The sequence below is a fragment of the Heloderma suspectum genome, chromosome 2, assembly GCF_057233095.1.
Source record: "Heloderma suspectum isolate Gila_16-S chromosome 2, 16-S_ref, whole genome shotgun sequence".
Lineage (NCBI taxonomy): Eukaryota > Metazoa > Chordata > Lepidosauria > Squamata > Helodermatidae > Heloderma > Heloderma suspectum.
In genome coordinates this window covers 309873102-309885917 of record NC_139459.1, presented here as the reverse complement: position 1 = coordinate 309885917, position 12816 = coordinate 309873102, and the positions used below count along the sequence as shown (strand labels likewise).

Sequence of the window (12816 nt, the reverse complement as noted above, 5' to 3'; positions counted from 1 at the left end):
GATGACATGATTTTGAAGTTGAAACTAAACAAAAATACCTGAAAAAGAGCCTAAACAAGGCCTGCTGGTTAAACTCAGTAACTGAGCTATATTGCCAGATTTCCCAGAGTAGTGAGTTCCACCATTCAGGTGCTGTCATGGAAAAGGCCCAGCCTTTATTATTAATAATAATGATGGAAGAAAGTGTACGTAACAGCTTACATGTTGTTAAAATATCACTCTATAGCTTTCATTTTGCCCATTTCTTTGCTTGCCTACAACTACAGATAAATTACCCACCTGCCCTGTCCTGTTCCTGGCTAGGCTGACACTAGTTGCAAAACAAATGGAAGACTTTTTTTTATGGAAATGAAGATTAATCCTTAGTTACATACCTTGCCCAACTGCAGATCAGATATGGAGCAAGCATCAATAAAGGCCTGGGCTATAACAGACAGACAGGCATCTATATGGTCAGTTTTGTCTATGTCAAAGACAAACTGGGGGTTCTTCAGAATGTTGACCCAAAACCTCAGAGGTAGGCTGCACAAGTAAACACACAATTGATAGACATAGTTATCATTATCAATCATTCAACTCTCCATTATAGGGCAGTGGGAATTGCATAGGACTATAGGAGTAATAAAATATACATGGTAGGAACTTAACACAGCGGGATTCTGAATGGATGGGATTGGGAATGTTTTCCATGTGTGATATTCACCATTTGACCTTTGTGCTTTCTTCCTGGATTATAATTTTTCTGCCTTTCTGAAAGCACAGATATTGATCTTCCAGAAGTTATTTTTATGTTGGCAAAGCTGCCTGCCTTACTGCTCAGAAAATATATGGCATGAAACTGTCACAGCATGGAAAGAAGCAGCACAAGATTCTGTGAACACTTCTCCGTTCACCCACATAAGCTGCTATAGTTTATTAATCTCTTGGCTGTCAGCTAGTACTGCTGCCACACTTGCCAAAAAACATGGATGCATGTGCCCTTGAAGAGCTTTACTGTGAGTGCCTACTTGCTTAGGACAGATATAACTAATAGGAAAAGACACTACTGATTATTGCCAAATGCGGTTGGATAACCTATGAGCCAATGAGCTTTTTCTCATCTTTAATAAGTTTGTCTACATTTGTCCTAGAACTGTATGCATTTACACAGACATTTGTGGTAATCTATATTCATACGAATACTTCTGGTACTCGGTTTTTATTTATTTCTGAATTTGGAGCTGGAACGGTTGTTTCCCCTGTGAAAACTTGAAAGGCATCACTCTCTCTGAGGAGTATATATGTTCCACTGCTGAGCAGTCCTGAAGCCATTTCCTGCTCTCTTGCCAGTTCCCTCCCATTTCTTTCAGTATATTTTTCCTGAGAAACGACCACTGAAATCAATGAAACTTACTCGAGCATAAGCATATTTAGAATTGCAGAATTTTTTCTTTGTTTGTTTATCCCAACCTGCTGGCCGTCCACCTCAGACTTTGCACACGAAAAATTAGCATGCTGTCTGTTCTCCCCTTAGTATGATTACTCCTCCCTTCCCCCTCCCCAGCTCTCTCTCTTAAGCATTATGGCCTTCATTGCATACTCTTATTAATAATTCTAGTGATTAATAATATAACCTGTGATTATTTTGAGTTACTAAATGTGTATAAGTGTGTGTTTCTGAAAGACAGAAATAATGAAAGTTATTTTCCTAACCTGTTGGTTTTCCAAATGTGCATTGTGTCTGGGTCAGAGATCCCCCGTTTCTCTGCTTGCTCTTCCAGGAAATCAAAGAAATACTTGATAGCCACAGGTGGCTTGTCATCTCGGATACTCAGAATGGCTTTGAATAAGTCATCCAGGAATTTCTGCAGTGTGCCCTGAAGAATGAGAATATTCCATTTGGTCTAAGCAAGCAGCAACTATGGTGACTACAATATTATTAAGACACAACTATTTCTTTTTCAAACTAAGGTGAAGAAAGCTTGCTATAAAACGACTGAGTGAAGGAACAGGCAAAGCAGAGCCTGTAGTGGGAGGCGGGTTCATTTTGTGCATGGTGATATAATTAGCTTTAGTTTGCATTTAATCTTTTTTGGCACTAGGATTCTCCTTCTCTCTTGCTGGAATCCAAGAGCACATCTGTGACTATTCTGTGTGGTAAACAGTGGGAAAAGCTACAGACCCCTGGCAACTCTTATGATCTCTCCTCCAATTATGAATCACAAAGCACTGGAATTGCAGGCCGGCTGAAAGCCAAGTACTGTGTCCAAGTCCATTAAGAGCAATAGTACAGATGCTGTAAGTGGGGTTTCTCAATATAGACTGGACTGTTCACCACCACGGCATCAAACACTCCCAGACATTGTCTTTTGTCCTGCCCAATGTCTGAGACCCTAGCAAGACCAGCAGTCTTCTCATGAATGTGAAACGCAGGAGCTGAGGAGATATAATAACATTCCCTGTAGTGTTCCGGTTACATTCAAACAACAAAACAAGAAGCAGAAGCAGAAGCGGAACCTCCACTTGTGTTATGTGTAATCATATTTTAAAGAATAGCATTGAATGTTCGGAAATGTAGGCTAGGAGTAAGACACAGTGGATTGGGACTTTCTGTCATGTTTTAGTCCAGTTTTGCAAACAGATCCACACAATTTTCTTTTAACAAGCCTACATACTTCTATCAATCATTTCTACGCATGATAAGGACCTAATTGCATGTGTAACCTAATCTGCAAATGGGTGATTTGAAGTGGAGTGCTTAACCCTTCCACCACCTGCTGCTTCTCACTGAAACTCCAGTCCAACTGCCCAAAATTTATTCTAGACATTTATAAGCCATTTTTCCATTTAAAACATTCAAATCTTGCAAACACGTATCTGGAAATTCACAGGGAAAAGTGGCTGAGTAAGTGGAAAGTCGAAGGGGAAGAGCAGCAGGCAGGGCAAAGATTAAACGCTCCCTCTCCAATTCAAAACACCTCTGCTCTAGAAACACATTTGCCTATAAGGAGTGGCTGCTGGATTTTATTACAGGCATGTTAAAATTATATATTAACATCAATGTGATATATACTATACACCCTTTTGCCAATGCCCTCATAGTTACAATAAAACACCATAAAGCCTAATAATACACACATCCTAATTCTTAAAAACAAAATACAAAAATAATCCAACACTTAAGCAGTATTATAGTGTAGTGTGTAGTTCTATTCTGAGGGCCTGTAAGAAAAGAACCAAAACCCTCTTCCCATTTATAAAATATGGGTAAACATGATTTATTATAAATGATGTATCTTTAAAAGTGTGCTCATCTGAGTTAATAAAATAGCAGTACAGTTGTAAGCATATTTACTCAGAAGTAAGTTCCACTGAGTTCCATGAGACCTACTCCCTTGTAAGCATGTTTAAGATTGCAGGCTAAGACAGCAAACCTATGCACACTTACTTGGGAGTAAGCTCCATTAAACACAGTGGAACGCATTCTCTGAGAAAATGTACATAAGACTGAACTACAACTATTCTTCCCATTTTTGATAGATAAATGAATTCAGCTATTTGCTGGGTGTTAGACATAAAAAGCTGGGCAGTACAGGGATGCTTCCTGAAGGTCCTGATTTGTGCCAACTGCTTTTCCTATCTATTGGGAAAGCAAAGTTGGAATATGCGCTAAAGGAGACTGGTGGAATCAGAGATTTGGTACCAGGTAGATACAAGGTGGGCTGAACACAGCTCTAGTGTTTCCTACCTTTGTGGAGAGCAATCTGGTCAGGTAGATTTCAGGAAGGACCTTTTTCCTATGACTCTGTCGATGGGACTTCTTATTTTCATTCAGTTCATCTGTGGGAAGGACCTGACAATGGCAAAAAGACAGGATTATCATTATCATCAATATTTATATACCGCTTCTCACTGAAATCCCAAAGTGGTTTATATATTGGTAAAATGATTTTGTTTTAAATAAATGCTGCTAACAGAGCATTCATATATTACAAAAGAATGTTATCCTATGTTATATACCAGAGCATTCAGATTATAAACACTGCAGCAATATTAAAAATCAATTGTACTATTTGCCAGTTGGTTCCTTTTCTTTTCCTCTTCTTAATGAATGAAGATATCTGCTGTATATTCAGTTTACAATGAATTAAGCTGTCTGAAACATCACCAGACACAATGCTCGTTTCCCTTCTGGTAACTGGCAGTTATAAAGGTAAAATATGTCAGTAATATATGCAAGATTATGATTAAGATAAAGATAAAAAACTTGAGTTCTACCCTTTTCCCTGCCAAACGTAATGTGTGTTCAATTACTGTCTTATTACACAAACAGTGCAGGAATCACAGGGGTCTCAATCGCCCCCCTTGGTGGGTCTGATCCGAGGCCAACAAGCTGGCCAGCTGACAAATGCATCAGTCTGCATACACTGTACACATGGAAAGCATTCCTAGGTTTGCCTTTGACAATAAACTATGTGCAGAATTACTGCCCTTTCACTGTACATTGCCTTAAGGCGGAGGAGGAAGGTGGGGGTTTGTTTCATAACAAACACACTTGGCAAATTTCATTGGATAAGACCTGCCTCCCACCCATCAAACAAATCTGGTGAAGTAATTATGTCCACACGTTTGCATAAAGCTGTTGTAATATATGTGCATGTGCGCGTGTGTTTTATACAGTGCTGGAACTTCCCTTAATTTATCCGTACCATGTCTCACACATGCTTTCTGGGTGTGTGGATACAATTCCCAAACAGACATTTCTTACAAAGGAAATAGGGGAGAGAGGGAGAAATGTCCCCTAAGGAAACTATCCCTGGCCCACCCACAGTGGGAGAGACATTATTCTGGACTGCTCTTGGAATAGGATACTTACCAAATGAAAGTATTTTTCAGTGTCCAAATCTTTCACTGAAAGAAAAAAATGAAGGAAATGAAGGAAAGAAAAAACCTTAACTTGCTATTTTGCAGAGCAAGTCTTTTCTAAGAAGGAATACTTGAGTATTTTTGTTGCTGGGGATAACCAACAGCAATAACACATGATATACTTACAGCACTCAGAACTTAAGTAACATTAACCAATGAAACATTAACCAATGCAGATGACATTTGCATGAAGTCTGGTAATATCCATGTTTTCTAATTTGACAACCTGATGCAGTAGCTAAATGAAGAAGGAAACGAAGGGCATACTGGCTTCCAGTCCTGCTCTTCAGTTGGTAAGCTTCATACCTGCCTAGAAATGTCTGGCCTTTGCTGCCCTTCACCACTGAACATCTGTCAACTCCTTGAAAATTGTTTGAACAGACTTTAAGAGAGAATCAACCTGACTCGTTGAGAAGATTTCAAGTCAAATCCTCCCCCACCCCACCCCACCCCACCCCACTCTGAATCCTCACTTATTTCATACAGAGGAGGCTAAGGTAGAGGAAACTAATGTATGTATGTAAGAGAGCTTCGGCTATTGGGCAGTATAGAAATGAAATATAGATAAATACATAAACAGATAAGTAGGATATTTGTTACCGGGGTCATATACTACATACATACATACATACATACCTACCTACATAAATAAATGCATTAGTCTTCAGCTATAGCAATATAATAAGATTACTTTAAAACAGAAAGAGGAACCTAACATTATTCCACTACTCCTGCATCAGACTTGCATCAACTTGTTTCGATATAGATTTTTATGCCAAACTGTAAATGAAATATGTAAAAAAAATCAATGTAGTACACTCCATTTAAACTGTGTGTGCTTATTAAGGATAGTTGCTTGAATTTGACAAGGTTAATCAGGTGGAAATGGCAAAGTTTGCTGCTTACATCTACCTTACACCAGATACAGTGATTCACACCATTATGTCTGCTACAAGAGGAGTGCACTATAATTAAACCATTATGGCTGCAATGTAAGGGCCACAGTTCAGAAAAAAACCCTCCAAAGTCTTAATCAGAGCTCCGACTTCGGAGAGATTCTTCTAATGTTGAAGCCTCTCTCCTGGCTCTTTCTAGCCAGAAGCCGACCTCGTAGAGCGGGGAAATAGGCATGTTGGGAGTGTGCAGTTGGGTGGGTAGAAAGTGGCCGAGGATCTGAGGGATCTTAAGCCCTCCCAGCTCCCAACCACGCCCCTAGCACAGGAGGGAAATCTGATAGGCTTTTAGTTTCCTCTAACTGATGTTCCCTTTTGGGGGCAAGATGAAGCAAACAATGCCTGTGATGTTCCTCCTGCCCTGCCAGCAAGAGCTTATTAGGGCTCTGGGCAAAACAGAGCCTCCCAGATCAGAGTGCTTCATCGTTTGAGCTCCTCGCTCATAGGATTGCAGCCTGAGGCAATTGCAATCCTATACACACTTACTTCTGTGAAGGGATGTACGGACTGTGTCAAATCCGTACTGTCTGTGTTTTGCAGATTGTCAGGTGCCTTTTGTTCCATTGTCTGCCCACAGACGGATGCAATTCCCCCCCGCATGCGGAAAAATATGCAAATAATTATGTAAGTATTTACCTAAGTATTTACATAATTTGCCTTAGTATGTAACATTTAGCGTATTGTCCCTCATTCCATTCAATGTTTCCTCAGCAGAAACATACATATTTTCCTATGAATTTATATGGGTAAATTTTGGGAAAGTAAAAAAAACATCCAAAAGTCTACAGATTCCGCGGGGCCTGAGGGGGTCACTCCACAGGGGATTCCACAGGTTGGATACTTAGAAATCCAAGCTAATTTTAATTAATCTGGAATTTCTCCAGCATCCCTACTTCTGTGTAGACATGTATAGGATTACACTATAAGAAAAACAGATACTGCTTCCCTCTTCAGACTGCCATGTATTTCTTCTATGAGGCCTTATTTTTGAGAGAAAAGCAAAATAGCACAGGATAAGTTGTATTTTCCTCTTTTTTGGTGATCTTTGAGGGTTTTTTTTTAATATCAGTTTTGAAGTGTCTGTCACTTTCTGTCTCAAAGTGCCTTACTGACTGCTGAAAACTTGATCTGCCTACTTGCAGACCTCTTACCTAGCTAAAAGCCATTCTTCCCTGTATCTGAAGCTGGTGGAGATTGGCAGCACAACAGAAAAGGCAGCCATTCAAGTACATAGGTCAACAAACCAGCCTATTTAGCAACAGTGAAAAGGATGACCTCATAACATCCAGTCTGATGACCAAAGCTATATTATATTTATGGATGGCTCCAGGCCTGGGCCCCGCTTACAGCTGTGCCAAACTACTGCTTGCTGCTCTTTGGACACCAATTTTTTTATCTCAGATTGCTGGCTACCATTCAGAGAATGTCATACACTGAAGTGAACAGGGCGCTAAGTGTCTCTCCTCTGCCTTTCTGTCTCTTTGTCTAGCCATCAATCCTACTCAGTTTTGTGGGGGATATTGAAGACTTTTAGATGAATGGTAGAATTCAACAACATAAATTACTGTAGCTTAATCATTGTAACTGTCACAGAGATGTAAGTCTTGTTAAGTCCCAGTCACAACTGAGCAATGTCATGATGATGGGCTGTGTACTTCCAAGCTATAGAAATTTCTCATAGCTTCATGAGTGCTTTCACCTTGAGCAGAAAGACAAAGAACATCTTCACAAATGAGACTTAAATTGCCTTTGAGTTACTCTTGCGGTACTGATATAAATGTTTAATCACTATTAATCCAGAACAGGATGTGGGAGGGAGACATTTGTAATACGAATGAACCTTCTGTCAACGTAAGATTTACATTTGCGTTACAATGCCAACTGAAGCAAGAACCAGTGTAAGCCTCACATGTGAAAATGCCAACAGAGGGCTGTTACTCCTTAGCGACTAATGGGTTGATTATGGCATAAGCATTTGTAGTGAGGATTTGGTACTGACTAGAATCCAAAATGGATTCTGAAAAGGTCCAAAAGGTTTTGTGGCCTTTCAGAAGAAAAATCCGGGCCTGGCAAACCTTTTGCAGGTGTGTGCACATGTAGTCATATGGCTCCAGTTCTACCCATCTCTAGTACAACTCTAGTGAATTCACCTTTCTCCCCTTAGGGTCCAAGTAGAAAAACCCACCCCTTTCCATAGCTCCCATCTCCCCATAGAAAACACACTTACTTTATTTATTTATACCACTTTTTTGCCCCGATAAGAACCCCAAGGCAGTTTTGAAAGCAAAATGCCACAAAAACCAAATGAAAACATGACATAATTAAAATAGTATTAAAACCAAGAGCAGCAAAGTAAAAACCTTTAGCAAATTAAAAACCCTTATAAGCCCGGTAGAAATGTTTTTGCTGCCTGCCTAAAAGTTGTCAGGGATGGGCTAGACTAACTTCTCTTGGGAGGGAATTGCACAGCTGGGGTGCTGCCACAGAAAAAGTCTTGTCCCGCATTCCCACCAACATCACTTTTTTGGTGATGGAACAGGGCCTTGGGAGATGATTGCAACCTATGGACAGGTTCATATGGGGGGAGGCAGTGTTCACATAGCCATTTATGGCTTTATAGGTATGTACGAGCACCTTGAATTGGGCCCAAAAACAAATTGGAAGCCAAAGCATTTGAAGTAAGACTGGTATAATATAGTCTTGAAAAATGTACACTAGAAAATAGTCTGGTTACCACATTTTGCACCAGCTGCAGTTTTCAAACACTCTTCAAGGGCAGACCCACATAGAGCATGTTGCAGTAATCTAGTCAGGAGGTGACCAAGGCATGTATTTTTATAGCTACATCTGCCTTCTCTAGGAAGAGCGCAGCTGGTGCAGCCAGCCAAAACTAGGCAAAACCATTCCTGGCCATAGCATCTTGGTGCATTCCAAAACTACAAACCTGATCCTTCAGAGGAACTGAAACTCTGTCCAGAATTAGCTTATCTACTGACAACAGCACCTCTGTCTTGTCTGGAGTGATTCTCAACTTGTCAGCCTACATCCAACCCATCACTGCAGTCAGGCATAAGAACTTTCACAGCCTTCTTAGTTGTTAGTTGAAAAGGAGAGATGAAGCTGGTTATCATTAGCAGATTAATGAGATCCAACTCACAAACCCTGGATGATCTTTTCCAAAGGCTTCATGCAGATTGCAAAAACATAGGGGTAAAATAGAGACCAAAGGAATCTCATAGGCTAATAGCCAAAGGACTGAGTACTAATTTCTCAACACCACTTTCTGAGCCCAATAAGACTGAAACCACCTTAGAACAGTGGCCCTGAGTCCCGTAACAGCCAAATGTCCCAGAAGAATACCATGGTTGATGGCACTGAATGCCACTGAGAGGTACAGCAGAACCAACAGGGATAGATTCTCCTGGTCTAGTTCACAGCATAGGTCATCCACCAAGGTTGTTTTAGCCCCCAAACCAGGCCTCAACCCAGATTGGATAGGATCCAAATACTCAGCTTCATCCAAGAAAGCCTAGAGTTCAGTTGCTTATACTTGCTCTAGGATCTTGCTCAAAAAAGATAGTTGACTGGCTGATAATTATCTAGGATGGTGGGATCCAGTGATGATTTCTCTAATAATGGTCTTACCACAGATTCCTTTAATGATACAAGGGCATAACCCCACCGCAAGGAAGCACTTATGATCACTACCACCACTCTCTGGCAGCATTTAACAGCCAGGATGGACACAAGACCAAAAAGCAAGTGGTTAGTCTCACTTCTGCAGTAACTTGTATACATCATTAGGTTGAAGATAAAATTTATTCATAAAAATTGGACAAGCAGATGACTCAGTCACTCCCATGGATTCTGCTCTTAATGTGGAGTCCAAGTCAGAGTAAATGTGAGCAATTTTATCAGAAAACTGTTTTGCAAAATTGTCATGGCGGGTCATTGAGGGTGAGCTTCATCATTCTGGGGTTTAGAATATACCAGACCCCTTAAATACCCCAAGTAGCTTGACTGGGTGACTCAAAAAACCAAGTTGCCCATGCTCTACTTGATGAGAGTGGACACTTACACTATATGAAAATAATATGGGAAGGGTAAAAAGAGAAGAAAAGGAGATATAAACAGGGTTTCCAGGCCTAGGCTCCAGTATGTACACATTGCTTTTTACCATGGAGCAAATTCCAGTTGGAAGGAGGACTGTGGTTTGTGCTCCTTCTACAACTGAAAGATTCTACAGATGAAAGCTTCGGTCAGAACCACCTGCTCAAACCATAGGGCAGAAACACAACTTGTTGGTTAAGATTGCTCTCTGGGGTAAGAGGGAAATAAAGAAAACAGAAGACACTTTGATTACTGGAACACTATGCATATCATGAATACAATATCCAGACAAAAGGGTCACAGTTCTGGGATTTGCACTAGAATGTATTACTGCTGTGTTTTCCATGCCCTGCCCTTGAGTATCGAGGTAGACGATCTCATAGCCCTATCTTCAACTTTTGGTTTTGCCAGAGCAGTGGTAGTAGATGAATAAACAATCTAACAGTGCAATCCTACTGTCACTTACCGGGGAGTAAGTCCTATGGAACTCCAGCGTGCTTACTTCCGAGTAGACATGTATAAGATTGCACTTGTAAGAGGGCCCCTGATTTTCACTGAGATTACAGGAGGAGTGGAGGTGAGTTTTAACCTTTCCCTCCCCAGCCAAAATTCTAACAAATATCCCCTCCCCATTGCTATTAGCCTTAGGACAAAAAGCTCTCACTGGCACCAATGGAAGCATTTTCCCCTAGGGCTAATAATAGAGGGTGTGTGTGTGTGTGTGTGTGAGAGAGAGTTTCATCAGGATCATACCTGGAGAGGGAAGAGTTAAACCTCCTCTCCCCATGTGCTGCATGAAAATTGGGGGGTGATATTATATTAAAAACAACAACTACACCCTGATGTAGTTTCTAATGATGCATTCAGCGTCACATCTAGTTGGCCATCAGAATGCTTTGCTTGGCAAACCTCATGTTTTTAACATGTTTTCAAAAGATTGCAGCCACAGTTTGATAATAAATATAATATAGTCTATTATAATGTAGTGATATCACATGTACATGCACTTGCATGTAATTTGCCTCAGATTTGTGTTTTGTTTTACAAAATACAGAAAAAAAGAAGCTGCAAACTAAAGCAGAAAGCTGGCACCAGGGGAAGCAGTTCTTAACTGTTCTCCCTCATATCATCTTCTTGCTAAAATTGCTCCGCCAGCTGCTTTTTGCCCTGGGGCCAATGCAACCTCTATGGCTAAAGTTTGTACAACAAATAAAACAAAAACAACATTTGGAATAAACTACGCACCACTCAGTGCCACATCTTTAAGTAGTGATCTGAAAGGTTTTACTTTTTACCTTCTGGGGGACACCCCTCCCTGAAAAAAACATAATCCAAGAAAACATAATCCAACAACTTACCTCTACTTAAAGTGGTATCTTTCTTATCAGTTAAACTCATAGCTAGAGAGGCACCTTCAGGGATCTATGTGTGAGGGGGAGACAAAATAAATAAAGAGTCCATTAGGAACAAGCCCCTTATTACATCATATTATAATGCTGTGCAAAACATTACACCAGAATGATAAAAACTGTATGGAAATTGCATAAAAAATCCATGAACAGGAGATGGCAGAAATGTAATATTCTGTTTGCAGATCCTTCCTACAAAATTCATGATTTTTTCATTATGACAACATTTTGCATATGCAGTCCTTGGTGGGAATTACTCCAGAACACTGCTGTGGAACAACCACAGATGTAGCCCTAATTCACATATGAGTGACCCATATGATTGGCTGGTCATAATGCAACCACTTGGGCCTAGCACCATACAATATGTGTGAAGTTGCTTCTCCAAGATCCAACACCAAACACTGCAGAAGTGGTCCTGTGCCCACTCTGATGACTATTTGCATGAAATTACTCTCTGTGTGTGAAATGACTTCGAATGCAGGCTTAAATTATCTGACTGTCACTTCAAATGAAATTATTTCCTCAAAAGAAAGTGAAAAAGGACCAAACTATGCTCCCAGAAGAGACCAATGGGAACTCTAACATCACTGTGAACAGGAAAGAGGAATGGTATAATTTTAATTAGGATGGATGGCAGCCACTGGGAAAAAGAAGCTTCCCCCCCCCCCCCAGCAATAACTTGTTTTGCATGAAGAGTGTTTAATTAGTCTCGATGTGTTGCAATATTAACAAGTTTCTCGCCAGGGCAGATGTCTGTTCCCCGGAAGGTCTCATGCAGTTATGGCAACCTTCCTGCTTGCTTCTGCTAATCCTGCTTAGAAAGCAAATTGTGGTGTGTCCCTGAGGAAAGGCAGGCCCAAAGGAAGGGAAGTTCTTGGAGCATTCACACTTGTTACCTTATAATGTGCTAATGTGTTCAGTTTCTTCCTGCCATCTTCCATCACTGAAGTGTCATCAAGGTCCCGAAGGATGTAGCTGTCAGTGCTTGTGGCAAACCATTCTAAATAAAGACAATGGAGCAAATGGAAACCCTGCCTGAACACGGCACATGCTAAGAAGAATGCAAATGGCTTCTCTTATTTTGATGCCATGTTTGACATCACGTTTGACACAGGCACGTCAGCATTAAAGTTTGCAGCTCTTATGGGCACTCTTGTGCCATGAAACTCAAATACAGAGATCTCCAAGCACCTACTGTGGGAAATCTTTCAAGATTACCGCAAGTAGGTAAAAATGCAATCACTGCATTGTATTCTGACATTATGCTTCTCTTGTGTTGTGCATCCTACCCCAATTCCAGTAATGTACACAAATGTCTACAATGTGTAAAGAAAGGAAATCTGAGTACAGAATAAAAGCATACACCTGATTTCCAATTATCTAGATTAAAAACAAACAAAAACAAATTTCTTCTGCTTAACTAATATCTCATCCTG

At 40.4% G+C, this 12816-nt stretch overlaps 1 protein-coding gene and 1 long non-coding RNA gene across 2 annotated transcripts in view; one reads left to right on the top strand and one right to left on the bottom strand.

The window, feature by feature from the left end:
• The window catches only part of LOC146354953 (uncharacterized), a 35619-nt gene extending 31566 nt beyond the window's left edge, over positions 1–4053 (top strand). Inside the window, exon 4 of the long non-coding RNA XR_014788552.1 lies at positions 1761–4053. This is a non-coding gene — a long non-coding RNA (uncharacterized LOC146354953). The remainder of the gene's footprint in view (positions 1–1760) is intronic.
• Positions 1–12816, bottom strand: part of PLXND1 (plexin D1) — a 237682-nt gene that overhangs the window by 9583 nt on the left and 215283 nt on the right. The window contains exons 28-33 of the mRNA XM_084840269.1: positions 12277–12380; positions 11327–11390; positions 4856–4890; positions 3728–3832; positions 1693–1856; positions 375–522 (exon numbers count right to left, since the gene is read on the bottom strand). Of these exons, the coding sequence (XP_084696395.1) occupies positions 375–522; positions 1693–1856; positions 3728–3832; positions 4856–4890; positions 11327–11390; positions 12277–12380 (620 nt within the window). The remainder of the gene's footprint in view (positions 1–374; positions 523–1692; positions 1857–3727; positions 3833–4855; positions 4891–11326; positions 11391–12276; positions 12381–12816) is intronic.